A 15,197-nucleotide genomic window follows, 5' to 3' on the forward strand; every position below is an offset into this window, starting at 1 on the left:
GTAGTATAGCTCTGTAGAATCCGTGACTGCCAGGGTGGCACGAGATGTGAAAATGCAGTGTGCGGTGTCGGTGTATCTGGTGTCTGGTTTGCCAGAATAATGTCTGCTGAGGTAATTGACCTGAGCTTCACGGCGGCCCTTGTTGTACTCTGGGTGCATGTCGCGTGGTATAGGGGTTACTCTGATGAAGCTACGTATAGGTTGCGAGAGATGCTGGAGTGTCTCTGCTGGTGGAGGGTTGGTCGATCCAGAGATTGAAGGACCGTTTTGCTGGTATGTGTCAGGGCCAGGCGGGAGAGTTGCTGAACTCCTGTGCTTCCAAAAGTTCAGCAACACTGTTATGCACTCCTAACTGCAGTTGCTTCTGGGTGGGTGTGAAGGCAGGAAGACCGAGGCCGATTTTGTACGCCCGACGGATGAGTGCATCAATCTTGGAGTGTTCTTGAGGCTTTAGCTGTACATATGGGGTGCCGTACGTGATGCGGCTGATGAGAATGGCTTGTATGAGGGGGCAGGTATCTGGCTCACGAAGACCGTGCTGCTGGGTGCAAATTCTCTTGATGAGATGAATAAGTTGTGTGACTGTACAGTGTAGTTGTGGTAAGAGGGCAGCACTAGAGCCGTCAGCCTGAAAGGGTACACCCAGTATTCGGAGTGTCGAAACTTGTGGTACAGGGGTGCCTTGAATGAAAACTGCCGGATTCGCAGTAGGTTGTGGGGGGCATCCTCTAGTGCGGGCTCCAAGGGTAAGAAGTGCAGATTTTGAGGTGCGCACGTAGGCCCGCGAGTGGTGAGGTACGTCATTGTATCAATTGCCTGTTCTAAACTGTCTTGCTGGTGCCCGGCAGAACCCTTGTTTGTCCATAAAGTGAGGTCATCTGCATAGAATGCATGATGTAGATCCGGAATTTCGGCAAGGAGCTTAGGGACGCGAAACAGGGCGACATTGAACAATAGAGGTGAAATGACAGAGCCCTGGGGTGTCCCTTTTGCCAGTGTTGGAAAAGTAGGTGTCTGATGAGTACCGAGATGGATGGAGGCCATTCTGTTGGTTAGATATGCCTTGACGTAGTTGTACGTGGCCGGGCCGCACATGGCGTCCTTGAAGGCCTTGCAAAATAGCCTCGTGTGTCACGTTATCAAAAGCTCCCTGAATGTCTAGGGCCAGGACACAGCTGGGGTTGGTTTTACTAAGTTGGTCGATAATGTGCTCCTTGATTTGAATTAGGACGTCTTGAGGGGAAAGGTGATTACGGAAACTGAGCTTAGTGTGGGGGAAGAGGTCACGGTTTTCCAGGTAGGTGGTCAAGCAGTTGTGTACTAGATGCTCAAAGAGCTTGCCTAGGCATGAGGTCAGTGATATTGAGCTGAGGTTGGTCATTGTTAGAGGCTTGTGAGGTTTGGGGATCAGGGTAATGTCAGAGTGGCGCCACTGAGGAGGTACAGTGCCATGCTTCCAATGATAATTGAAAAGTGTCAGTAAGTCCTCTTGGGCCTCGTCATCCAGGTTGCGGATAATTTTTATTGGTTATCTTGTCTTTTCCAGGGGTCGTGTTGCGTGTGAGTCTGCCGAGTGCTTGTTGTAGTTCGGATGAAGTCAACAGAGCGTCAAGTGAGTCATTTGGGGGTCCAGTGTAGGCCTGTTCAGGTGGGGGTGGGTAAGTTGTTGGGTGCCCGAAGAGGTGGGTGCGAATTGAATCGAGCAGCTCTTGGGGGGGAAGGTGGTGATTATGAATGAGACGTTGGATTTATTGCTGACCCAGTCTGCGAGGGGCTTTGTCGCCTAGGAGCTTCCTGAGAATATGCCAGGTTCATTTGGTAGTGAGCATGCCCTGAAGTTTATCGCAAAAGCTACGCCAATTTTGATTTTGGAGGATCTTGGCATAAGTTGCTGCCTGTCGAGTAATTTCGGCAATTTTTTTTTGAGGGACCGGTTGTGCTTCCTTTTCTTATAACGATTAACTAGACTGTGGCGGGCTGCCCAAAGATGCTGTAGGTGGGCGTCTGCTACTGGGTTTTTGTCGGTTAAAGGGACAGTGCTGGTGTGCTTTTGGACCAGACTTTCAAGGGATTCTGTTCAGGCTTCAAGGTTTTCTTCGATTGGAGGAAGAGATGTAGGGTCTTTACGGAAGGCTGCCCAGTTTGTTATGTGGGCTTTTCCGATTTTGCGAGCCGTTTGGAGGTTGGGCATCTTGATTTTTATTATATAGTGATCGCTGCTAAGGGTATCCGTACAGAGGGACCAGCTTAAATGGGGGACGTTCCAGGCGAAGGTGAGATCAGGTGTTGTGTCTCTACAGACACTGTTTCCAAGGCGGGTGGGGGTGGTAAGGTCACTGTATAGGGTTAGGGAATGATTTTATGCTGCATGGAGGAGGGCTGTTCTTTTTTTAGAGGCTTGGTGATATCCCCATGAGTGATGCGGGGCGTAGAAGTCCCCTAGTACAATGAGAGGGCTTTCTGCGACTTTTGGCTTGCTTCATGAATAAGCAGGCCAACGATCTTCAAGGATGATAGCGGCGGACTGTACACTGTCAGGATGTAGACACTTGGGAGATTTGGGCGGGGAGGGAGAAATTCAATAAAGGTGTGGGCGATTTCTGATGCAATGAGGTGTTCTTGCGCAGTAATATGCTGTGCTACTAGAACAGCTGTTCAATGGCCTGGGTCTTGTGTATACGAACAATAGCCGCGAAGCTCGGGTTTTGGGGTATCCACTTCTTGTAGCGCAATAATGTCGGGCGGCTCGGGTGTGATGTGAAGGTTTAGTTTCGCTTTTTTGCTATTGAGGGACCTGCAGTTCCACTGGTAGATGTGCAGCTGCGAAGGTTTAGGCATTATCTTCCAGGAGGGCTGTGTCCGTCGCTACTGAGCAATCGTCGCTTGCGGGGGACAGTTTGACTTTATTGGTTCGTGGAGTAGTGGTTCACTACAAAGACCAGTTACCCCTCAGGCGTATCGCCAGCAATTATAAAGCCCCCTAGTTAACCAAGTAGCATGGACTGTTATGTAAACAAGAAAACACGGTTGTGTGGCGGTTGCTGCGGTTCTGTGTGTTCAGGATCTCCAATAAGCCGAGCTCTTCCCTCTACTGCGACATTTTGTTAGAGGTGCGGGGTATCCAACTCGTACTTCGGTCCCCAACACCTGCCTACTTCAAGCCCCAGCACAGTGGACACAACACCAGTTCACAAGGTGAGCCGACGCTTGCGAGGCTTGGAACCAGAGTTTGGGCATCTTGCCAGACCTGTCAGGTCAGCTATGACTTCGACCGGCACCCGCCGCGGTGGCTCAATGGCTAAGGTGTTGCGCTGCTGAGCACGAGGTCGCAGGTTCGATTGCCGGCCGTGGCGTTCGCTTTTCTGATGGAGGCGAAAAGGAAAAACGCCCATTTGTACGAGATTTCGGCGCATGTTAAAGATCTCCAGGTGGTCAAAATTAATCCGGAGCCCTCCACTACGGCGCGCCTCATCGCCTGCGTTGCGTCGGCGCGTCAAACCCTACATACAATCAATGAACTTTGACCGCGAGCCAAACAAGCCAGATGGCAGGAGTGGCTCAACCGCTTGTTCTTTATGTGCCCGCACCGCGAAAACATTTCACGTTGATAGCTTTGAGGATGTCGACGATTGGATTGACAGCGTTAAATGGGTGGCCTCATTGAATGAATGTGATGATCGTCGAAAACTTAAGAATGTCTATTACGCTCTGGAGGATGCCGCTCAGACCTGGTTTGAAAACCATGAGCGGGTTTGCTTGTACGGTATGGGATCCACGTATCAAATCTGATAACGAGAAACTAGAAAGAGTTCAAAACTTGGCTACTCACTTTCTTAAAGATTACTCAAGGAATTTCAGTGTATCTGCAGCTAAGCGCAACCTAGGTTGGCATTCACTTCAGCATCGTAGGAGAGTACTCAGACTAAAACTTTTTCACAATATATTTCATAACAAAAGAGGGGTAGACAAAAGTTATTTAGTGAGTCCAGACTACGTTTCACTAAGGACAGATCACTCTTGTAAAATAAAAGAAATAAGTTGTAGAACCGAATTGCTTAAGCATTCTTTTTCCTCAAAACTATTAGTGAATGGAATAAGTTACCCAAAAATGTGGTGACAATTATGTCTAATGATGTATTTTCATGTTCGCAGTGTATCTTCGTTGAACTTGCCGGGTTTGGGTTTGTCATCATTCTTTAAGTGATATTTCTGTTCAGCCTGTATTTTGTATGAATTTCTACTCCCGCCCCCCACTGTAATGGCTTGAAAAGGCGCTATGGGTACTATGATAAATGAAATAATAATAAAGAATTTTGGCGGCAGCTGTTGGCTACATACCGCAGCAGTGAATGAAGAAGCGGGCTTAAATCACCCTTCACTCATGTGTGCAGAATCCGATCGAGACTGTGGCCATGTTTGTAGAAGGCATGTACTGATTGTTTAGATGGGCTGACTCCAACATGCCCGAGAACAGAAAGGTGCGGCATTTAATGAGAAGGGTAAAGGAACAGCTGTTTGCAGGCCTTGTTTGGAATTCACTGGGTATTGTTGCTGACCTCCTCAAAGAAGCAGCAGCAATGGAATGCGTGCTGCAGCAAAGTGGTATGCGGTACGGCCATCAGTCTCATCCCCAGACCTCGAACTGTCATGCTCTAGCGCCGGGGAACTCGGATGTCTTATCTCTGCATCAGCTATTGTTCGCGAGGAACTCGAGCTGCAGACAGCCCGCTCAGTGGGTTATTGGCACCATGCAACGTCCCTCACTGATGTGATTCGCGAAGAGATACGGCAGGTTTTGCTGCCTACCCTGGTGGTGGAGCGCACCCCCAATCCAAATTGTGAGGTGACAACACCCCAGGTTATGGCATATTCGGGTGGGCTTCGCCGACTGGTCATTGGACGTCAACCCTTGCAGCCTTCAACCGCACCCAGGATGGAACGGTTCACCAGTGGCACGGCGCAACTTGGCCAAAGACAACCTGCTAGGAAGGGCGTGATATGGCGCACCACCGACAGTCGACCCTTGTGTTATCGCTCAAGTTCGGCGCCAGTCATGTTCGGCGCCGTGGCCCCTACCGTCAGATGGGGTTACAAGTATTTTTGTTGGATGCCCTTCAACCCCGCTATGGTGAACACCCTCCTGAGGTGCAGGAATACCTAGCCGCCCACATGCTTCCTCCGTCAGCAATTATAAAGCCCACAAGATAACCTAGTGCAACATAAAGCACAAGCATTGCAAGGTTATTGAGGAGAAGTTGTGATTGGAGCACAGTGACCAATATAGGGACGTCGAGCAGTTTTTGATCAACTGTCGACTCTGTCCGAGTAATGGTAGTACACTTGTTCATGCCCCATGGATGGTGACCCCACGTTGAAAACAGGAAGGTGCTTGTTAAACTTGTTGAGGTGTACCCGAATGAGATATGCTTTAGCTGTGCCTTGACGACAACAAACATCAGGTAGTCTGGACGGAGGTGAAAACATTACAGATTGTGTCAACAAGTACGTTTCATCATTGCGAGAAAGAATCTGAAATGCTTAGTCAGCTTCCCATTTACGAGTGCATTGACATTGGCGCCTGTGTTGTGGTTTTGTAATGCACAAAGAGATGACTGTCGAAAACAATTGTCTCCAAAGACTCCTTATTAAGGGGCTGTTATCAGATTAATGACTCCCTTACCGCAAAGTTGGCAATATGTTAATGAAAATGCCTAAAAATGAGCCGTCTCTACACCAGGGGGCCGAAGTCATAAGCTAACATAGATTACATCTACTGTGGAATAAGATCATCAGTTGCATTCAAAACTGCTTTGCTTGATATGTAATGTGACATGCCTAAGCTGTTTATTGGCATCATCTTCACTTATTGGCTTCATCACTCCCGCATCAAAAGAAGCTGCACTGGCATGTGTGACATACCTTGTAACCCAGCTCACGAACGTGGTGGAAAAAAATTATATGCAGAGTTTGCATCTGAAACTTCGGTTTGATGAGAAGCATCGTTTGGCTGCCCGTATTCCCGACTTTTACTGCACCAGCAACCACAGGTGACGGTTCTCAGGTCTTTACAGTGGAGATATGCTGAAGTGTATGGCAGTAATGTGTGCTGCACGCATTATGCTGATGTTACAACAGTTCTGACGTTTTTGGTCTCAATTCTGAGGGCCAACCCACAGTGGTGGCTATAGTGTTGTGCTGCTGAGTTCAAGGACGCAGGTTCGATTTGTGGCCGCAGCGGTTGCTTTTCTGATGGACGCAAAAAGCGAAAACGCCCGTGTGTTTGAGATTTCGGCGCATGTTGAAGATCCCGAGGTGGTCAAAATTAATCTGGAGTCCTTCAAGACGGCGCGCCTCATTGCCAGTGTAGCGTCAGTGTGTTAAACCGTACAATCAGTCAACTTCTCAGAGCCAGGTCTACATGAGAGGATCTTGTGTTTGTTGTTTATTCAACAATGTTGCTTGCAAGGCTTCCCTGCAAGAAGCTTGAAATAGCAATGCATGTATAGTAGACACAGAGCAGTACTGTGTGACACCTCCTGCCAGTCAGTCTAGCTCAAAAAGAATTGAGCAATGCATGCATGCTCTATGAATCACTTTGCGCAGGAATGAAGCTGGTCTTTATAACTATTTGTCGGTTTGTAGAATTCTGGCTTAATGGGCTTAATTGTTTGCATTGACTGGAATGCAAAACTACAAAAAATGTTGGCTTACCGCCGATGCTCGGTGTTTTTTTTATTTTCAGAAGACCCTACAACGGAAAGCTGCCATGACATGTGCGACATCATCATTGCCCAACAGGTGCACCATGGCCGTGTCCGCGGATGCAGCCCCTAGCCGGGATGTATCCGTCCTGAGCCAAGAAACACAGGCAGCCATTACCAGTACTGCCATAGGTGCCATTGCTGTTGTATTCCACTGCTGTTGAATGGAACTGTGTGCATTAACGACTATAATTTTTTTTTTACAGGTACACAGTGTGTTTTTACATTATTCACCAGTGCAAGCGCGCAGACAGGAGAGGAATCATCAGGTGAGAATTTTGTATGTTTTTCTCATTTGCGTTATACAGTATGGGTTGCTTTTCTGATGGATGCAAAAAGCAAATATGTTGGTTTTAATGTACACAGCAAATAATTTAGCGTGAAATTTTCTACTGGTGTGCACGTGGTGTTATTCAGAAGCAGAGATTTAAGGAGGCAGTGAAGCAACTCGTACTGGTCAACTACTCCAATCTTTAGTCCAGAATGCATAAGCCATGTAGTGACCATGACATGCGAAGAATCATGGGTCAGACAGTGCAGAGAGATGGAGACTAAACTTGCACTGCTTGTGCGTAGAAGCTGTGCGAGTGTTTGTCCTTGTCCCGCTTTTGCTCCACCTTCTACTCTCCCTAGTTCCAGCTCTGTTATGTTTACACTTTTCTCAGTTAATTTAAATGCACTTTATGATGAGAAGAGTAGGTTCAAAAGTGCCGCTTTCTCTGCATTTTTCTTTTCCTGTGCACAAACCCCGGCTATGACGACGTATTGGTAAACCCATAGCACAGCTTGAGCTTAAAGAATCTGCGCCTACACACCATGTTAGGTTGCCTTCGGAAAGTAGTAAAACCCAGACAGAAATGGTAAAATCGGGTGCAACGAATTAAAACCCTCTATGGCGGATGCTTTCGAGGACGACTTATTTGCAGACTGTGTTGGTGTGAACACGGGTGCAATGCTGTATGGTGGGGTGACATGAAAAGATCATTTTTTATGTGCGAAATGGAAAGCCTTTCGCTGCCTGTGACGACGAAGTGGAGGAAGACAGTGCAGCAGTACCTTTGATTGTCATGGTTGGGTGGAATGCCTCTGCCTCTTTTTAAAGCAAAGCTTTATACCTCTACCCCCGAATGGTTCTTTTGCGACCGTTGGTGTCAACAGAAAACTCCCGCAAACAAATAAAAGTATTTACTGGCACTGCCAGGAATCGAACCTGGAACTAATAGAGTGACTAAGCGAGAACAATTTGTCTTACCAATTTAGCTACGAGACCACGCGGAGGCTGGGAAGACAGGTAGTGGACTCACCAAGCATATCTATAGGTTTACGCCCTGCAATCTCGCTGAATGCCACGTGATAGCTTCACGCAACCTCACGCGCTGTTGTGCGCTCCGTCCACAGCACTTCTAGTGGCACTGTGCACACCTAGCGTGCTTGCTTGGAGTCACAAAAATAAAGGAAGTGCATACCAACGCATGGCATCTCACTTCTAGTACGCCAATGTTCTAAAGCCGGTGGCCTCCATTGTTCACGTAGAAAATCACAGCTCCTTGTCGTACACCCTCACGCTAAACGACACATCAAGGAGCACAGTCAAATACTCCTTGATGGTCAGGCCATCACTCCAAGCCCCAGCATCAAGATCCTGGGCCTACATCTCCAGGCCAACACCAAGAGTGATGTATCGTTGCAGTGCTTCGAGCGCAGCATCAATCAAATCATACACATAATCACGCGAGTTGCCACCAAGAAGTGAGGCCTCCAGGAATCCAATAACTTTTGATTAATTGAAGCTTTTATCCTCTCGAGAATCACTTACGTCAACCCCCTGTCTTCTGGACAAGGAGGGCATAAAGATGCTTTATACAATGAATAAAAAGGCGGTTGAGCACGCCATTGGTCTTTCCCTAAGTGCGTCCACAGAGAGGCTGCTTTGCACGGTGCTCCACAACACGGAAGAGCTGTTAGAGGGTCATCTTTCTAACCAGAAGCTCCGAATGAGCAGAACTGCGGTGGGTCCTCGCATCCTTCAGCAGATTGGCTGGACAACACAGAATGTCACTCCGCTTGATGTACTCCTGCACTCTTGGCGACAAGAACTAAAGATGCTCCCTTTGCTTAGAAATATGGACCCTGGACACGAGGATGGTCGCCAATAAGCACGGGCTCAAGCACTCAACACGACCCTCGGTGGAGATCATGTAGTTATCTACACTGACCCCTCCCAACATCGAGGGCAGTAGTACGCCATCATCGTGGCTACCTCCAGAACCAACCTCCTTGCGTGCGCCTCACTTAAGACCCAAGACATGATGGCAGCAGAAGAGACAGCCATCACTTTGGCTCTCACTCAAGCAGGGGTTTGGAAGGTAGTAATCGATTCCCAACAAGCGTACCGGAATTACCAGTCGGGATGGGTGTCCCAATGTGCACGGCGTGTTCTAAAAACCCACTCCCCAAACGTTTCCATTCAGCTCAACTGGACACCCGCTCACGCTTCCATGGAGGGCAAAGAACATGCCCACCAACAAGCCTGCACTTTTACCACCGTGCTATGGATATGCTCGAGGGCAGTCACCCGCTTGTCTCATTCAAGGACATAACCCAGCATTATCGCCTTCAGAGACAGACCCTACCTTTGCCTTTCCCTGACCTTTCCAGAGAAAAACAAACTACCCTACGGCAACACAATCCGGCTCCTTCCCAGACCCGACGCGTCTTCACTTAATGCACCCGAATCACTACGACGCTAAATGTAAATATTGCTCAGAAGTAGGAACACTCTGCCACATAATCGGGGTGTGCGACTTTAGCCCTGAGCACCCTCCTCTATTTCCGTCAACTACCCAACAAGAGAAATGAAAGATGCTGCTGTCCAGCCCCTGTCTGCCTACCCAGATTCAGTTGGTGAACAAAGCACAGGCGGCGCGGACGGCATATGGGCTCCAGTGAAGAAAGAACCACTCCCTCGGGGCACACTCTGGGCCATTCAGCAATCTGATTAGAAGTACTTTCTCCTCCTCGTGGTCCTCCTCCACCGTGATCAAATGTTGCGCAGAAGAAAAATACGGGACGGAAAGAATCCACTTGGACGCGCTACATTTAATCACTATAATTACCTAATAGCTCAGTGTACAGCTTTACTCCTCCACCGTCTCAGCCGCCGATCTCGTCGCCTCATTCTGTCGCCGCAGAGATGGAGAAGTGAGATTGTCTAACGCCGGGTTTCAGCTTCCTTTAATTTTATAAAAAAAGTTTCCACTCATGATCTACACCAATACAACTCAACCAACCACCGTTCATGCATCATCATTGATTCAACCTTACCAAGAATAGGCAGTTTTAGCATATCGTTACCGTGTTTACTTTGCGGTTTACCGTGTTTGCGGGAGTAGACTGCACAGCACGAGAGTTACCGTGAGCGGTAAGTTACTGGCACAGGCTTCACCGTCACCAGCGCATCCGGTAACATGGTAAACGGTAACGCAAGCACGGTAACGATATGCTAAAACTGCCTAATATCTCCTTGAAGTAATAAAGGGTGTGGTCAAGTGCATTTCATTTCTCTCAGGTTTCACTATTTGTAGAGCGACGTGACGGAATTTAAGGGGCGTCACGGGTAATCGTTGTGGGTGCTGTTTACAGCTTTGTTTTCCAACCACATTCACAGGGTGAATTGGCGCAAATTTTTTCGAGTTTTGCAAAAGGAAGAAGGGAGGCCTTCCGCCAATTTCGCTTGTTAAGGCGAAATGAGCTGGCTGCTGCCTTTTTAAGTACAAGAGACATACTGAAATCACAGACTTTTTCAAGCATCGAGCTTTTGACATGCCCTATAGCTTCTAATTTGCTGTGTACTGTGCTACTGTTAACTTTAATTTGTTTAAACTTTCATTCTAAATGAGACAGCGTCCCCTTGTGGTTTGAAATAATGAGCTTATACTGTACTTGAAAAGGGGCTTTCTTCTTCCACCTGTATTTACAAGTTGTTGTCAACACTATCTGTATTAAAGGTACAATAAATGGCTAGGGACCATCCTTCATGCACGCTGTAGTAGGGAAGCAGAATAAAGTAGAATTAGCTTTACTTGCAAACAGCTGGCCATACCTGCAAGTTTTACTTCACATGTAAGGCACCAGGGGCAGCCAAAGTGTCTATTATAATATGTTTTGTTGCACACCAGCACGTGCTGGGGCATCCCCAGAGCAGCATATGGCATGGATACTTGATGTTATAGTCTGCGTTCCCACCGTCCAGACAACCTTTCCAGTTTTCTCAACTGCGCTTACAAACTTCTACATGAAAACACACGTCAGGGTGCGTGGGCCCAACCCACAGACCAGCTAGCACATTGTGTCATCTTGGTGGCAGTTTTTTAATCACAAATTGAATGGGCCATACAGATGCTTTAGATTACAGCGCTGACATCTGTGTTAAAACTTCAAGTAAGGTTTCTGGCTGAATTATTGGTACTGCGTCTGAGGCTCTTGTACATGGCAGCAGATGTAATATCAGTGATTGCAGCCTCATTCAATGTGAAATGGATCTCCGCCGTCTGATTAAAGAGCTGCTCTTTGCATCTGCTGATCACTTTAAATATTTGCTGCTCTAGATTCATGATGCTGAAGAAGGAGCCCATTGTCTTTAGTGCAGACAGCTGAGTCTTTGATGCAAATTTTGCATCGCATGCTACCAGGCCCACACTCTTGAACGCAACTGCCACAAATGTCGCAATAGTAGTAGCGTTTGACGCAACTGATAATCTTCGAGTTCCACAGCTTCCTTATCAAATACTTGCTCAGGGCAAGATGTTGTCTTTGAACCTGAACAGTGCGTTAATCAGATGCAGTAAGCCGTCGACTCTGTCCCACGGGCATTAACGAACGCCAAGATCATGATGATAACCGCTGCTTTGTTGTAGTGGAGGTTGGCGGAATTTCATCGCCGTACTAATTTAGGGCTGCTTTCAGGCCTCCGTGCGTGCCTTCTAGCGGCTTGGGCTCGGAACTTTGACCACTTTTCTCGATTTCGTCAGCACAGTCAAAGTGTTCCTCTTCGATATTTCCATCATTGTTGGAACTTGTTGCACACAAAGAGGCGTCAGCGGCGATGCTTGATGTACCAGGAGTAGCCGATGAGTCGCTGTTTCCTGATGTTTCGGCTTGACTTTCATTTCTTTCCGGCTCTCGTTACCACCGTGTTGAAGGCATGCAAAATTCGCATGCTTTGTAAAGATTACCTTTGCGTTTCTTCGTTTGTTGCTCCATAGCAACCACCGATTCAGACCACTAACCGATTGAGCAAACAAATGAATAAAAAAGGCATGCAGTGCTTTCACAGCGCAACCCACCAACTTCTTTTTTTAGCATACGGTGCGGATGGTGGCTGCAAAGAGTATTAGATGCGAACGCATCTCATTCACTCGCCTTGTCTCTGCATCCATCCAGCGTTGTCGGCGTCCACCCCTCCCCCATTCTCCTCGCCGCGCCAGCTGCGCTCTCCACCGCTCACCCCCTCTCCTCTCCGATAGCGAACACTCTCTCGCGAGGGGCATTGGATTGGATTCGATTGGATTGGCCTGGCTTGGATTGGATTAAAGTGGATCGTTATGGATTGTGTTGCGTCATAGCCGCGGCAGACGCACTGGCGCCGGCGCGTGTCCTCACCGTTATGCGCGCTATAAAACGTGGTGCCTGCGCCGCTCCGCTCCATCGTTCCAGTGCCGTTCCTCCGCTGTCCTACGCTACAACGTGAACCCCCTATGCGTCGCATCTACACAGGGGTTCCCGCGAGGGGAGGTGGTAGTTCAAAGAAATTCGGCGTGCGCTTCTGAAGAAAACGCGAGAACCAGAAATGGTAGAAAGCTCGATCGGTAGGCTCTGCCCCCGCCACCGGGATTACTTCCGATCTGGCTTTCGAGGAACTGCTTAGAACTCTGAGCAGGCAAATAAGAGTGTACACTGGCAACACTAGTGCAATTGGTTTACAGTTAGTGCATTTACAAAGAGTGTCCAGTGTCCCAAGTGGGAGCAAAAGGGCATATAATGAAGTTTTTTGCTGTATTACTACAAGTATTGAATTATTTTTTCATTTTATAAATAACGAAAAATAACATAACTGTTTGAATACAAATTCTACACTCGGTGTACCCAGTGCAGGTTAAAAAAATATCCTTACAAGCGCTGCACTCGCACTCATGACGTTGCCCTTTGTTGTTCCTACCAGTTTCTTCCACACCATTTTGTAGGTGTTCTCTCTGTCTCTCTCCTTGTTCTGGAATTTCTCATTGCGTGTGCCTGCCTGTTCTCCATGTCCAGTTGTGTGTGCATTCCATCGAAGGGTGTTTAGTTGTATAGTGTGCTGCTTTTTAGCATTGTTTTGTAGTTTCCCCCATGCAAGTATGCCACATACATGTACGTGGAGTACAAAGATGGTGGCAGGGCAATTGTTGCCATCTCTGATTAAAGATTTTGAGCCAGCTTCTTTGGAAGATAATGCCCAAAACAAGAGTGTACTGGTGTTCCGGAGTGCGTCAAGAGGAAGGTTTCTACTCTGGGGACGTTGTTTTAATTGGACATACATACATACTGCCTCAATTTGTACTTGTTTCCAGAGAAAATCGTATAGCTGGTACCATCTGGTTTATGGGTAAATTCTGAACCGGGCGCAGCACTTTGGCGGCGCTCTTTGGCTCAGCCCTTTGGCTGAGCCGCATCGTCGCTGTAACCGAGTGAACGATGGCACGTGAAAGAAAAAGCGAACAATAAAAGAAAGCAAAGGAGGAGAGTGTCGCGAAATTGGGAGGGATCGCGGTTCGCCATGGCGGCGCGGGCCATCGCTCTCCGAAAGTGTGCAGTGCAAGTGGGGAGGGGGCAGTATGCTGTGCCCGCATGAGGCTCTCGACGGCGCTACCCTTGGCGAAAACTGGACGGGGGCATGCACGTGACTATGATGTGCGTTTGCTTAAGCCGCAGTTCGCGGTCCCTTCCTGAGAGTCACATCGCACTGCCGATGCAGAGGCTCATCATCGCTGCCGTCGAGAGAACCCACGAGTGAGGGCTGCCTCAGCGCACTGCTGCTGCACCCAAATATCACATTAAAGAGTATCGTAATCGCCAGCCAATTCGTTTCTTTAGGTTGGGCTCTCAGTACTTAAGGAGTAGAGACCTATTTTCGGCGTTAATATTATTGTACAGTTCGCTTCTTTTACTCAACAGAATACCCTGGCTGATATCTGAGCGGCCTGTGATGCGAAGAACATACTTCAATTGGATCTCATTTATCACGCCAACAGAAAAGCGCGTGGAGCGGCACTCAGCAAATTGACATCAGCGTGACATCCCGTGAAAACCAAAAGAAGTGACGCGACAGCGCTCGTCAAAAACTGATGATGTCACTTCACGCGCGCGGCCCCGCGAGCGGCAAGCGGGCGCCACCGCACTCACAAACAGGTGCACATAGCCAGAGCTACAGGCATAACCGCTGCTCAGAAAGGCACTGTTGGCAAAAGCAAAGTTCCACACATGGGAAAGGAGGTGATAATGTAGTCTGGAATTGCAGTAGAAGTCGCCATCAGGACTTTTATTGAAAGCGGTTATTGAATTTCCGCCGCAATGGTAGGCCTAACATCCTCAGGCAGCTCAGCCGTTCAGCTCTGGCGGCGGCGGGGTCGAAACAACGCCCCCACCGGCCTCCGCAGTGTTTTGACGTCCGCACAAAGTGGTGAGGTCACGCCGGGATTCCGTCGTATGCACCTTTCGGGGGGAAAGCGTGGGAATTTGAAACACGATTTTCAGGCCGTTCAAATAATTATCGTGTGCTGGAGTATTTAAAGTGCTGTTTCGGGTTCGCCAGACCATTAACCATCGATAAAAGCAATAAAAGTTGAACATAAAATTTTTGTGTCAGTACTCCTTTAAGTCTAGGGTCAAGCATGCACCATTTGTGCGTGCTGCTGGGTACATACATTGCTCTTAGTGGAGCACTTTTATTACAAGTCCCGAGCTGGTAGCCGGCTGTCCTTGGCGCACTGAGCATTGGCAAGTTGGAACAGAGAGCTTAGTGTTCGAAAAGATGTTAAGCACGAAGAGCGCCGAAGCACAGTAGGATGAAAGGAGAAAAAAAAGAGGACGCCTTAAGTTCTGCGATACTTCTACCAAGCTAAAGTTCTACGTTGCCATTCAACATGCAGGCTATATGGATGATGCTCGCCCCCGATCGACAGCCGACCCTTAGCCCTCATCCGTCCTCAAAATGTTTTTGCTACATGCCTGTAGCTGGGTGGTTTTTAACCCAGCTGGAGCTGCTGCATCCAGCTGGGTGAAAAACCACCACAGATATTTGTTTCAAGTTGGCATTAAAATTGATATTGTTCCTGCACAAAACAGTCTTGAATGGACACAACTTCTGTTTTGTTTTGATGGCCCCTTCAGTTTAAAAAT

General features: G+C 48.1%; 2 protein-coding genes across 5 annotated transcripts in view; both read left to right on the forward strand.

Moving 5' to 3' along the window:
* LOC144159764 (uncharacterized) overlaps positions 1-15,197 on the forward strand; it is a 321,877-nt gene that overhangs the window by 72,181 nt on the left and 234,499 nt on the right. The window lies entirely within an intron of this gene.
* The window catches only part of LOC144158299 (uncharacterized), a 32,150-nt gene that overhangs the window by 1,823 nt on the left and 15,130 nt on the right, over positions 1-15,197 (forward strand). For 2 of the 4 annotated variants that reach the window (XM_077689103.1, XM_077689105.1), the window contains exons 2-4: positions 3,062-3,195; positions 6,743-6,893; positions 6,968-7,030. Coding sequence is in view for 2 of the 4 variants with exons in the window: in XM_077689105.1 (XP_077545231.1) it covers positions 6,767-6,893; positions 6,968-7,030 (190 nt within the window). In the remaining 2 variants the exon portion in view is untranslated. The remainder of the gene's footprint in view (positions 1-3,061; positions 3,196-6,742; positions 6,894-6,967; positions 7,031-15,197) is intronic. The other 2 variants (XM_077689104.1, XM_077689106.1) reach the window with 1 other exon arrangement.

Source organism: Haemaphysalis longicornis, unplaced genomic scaffold, assembly GCF_048455015.1.
Source record: "Haemaphysalis longicornis isolate Haplotype H1 unplaced genomic scaffold, Haemaphysalis longicornis Haplotype H1 scaffold_10, whole genome shotgun sequence".
In the NCBI taxonomy this organism is placed as follows: Eukaryota; Metazoa; Arthropoda; class Arachnida; order Ixodida; family Ixodidae; genus Haemaphysalis; species Haemaphysalis longicornis.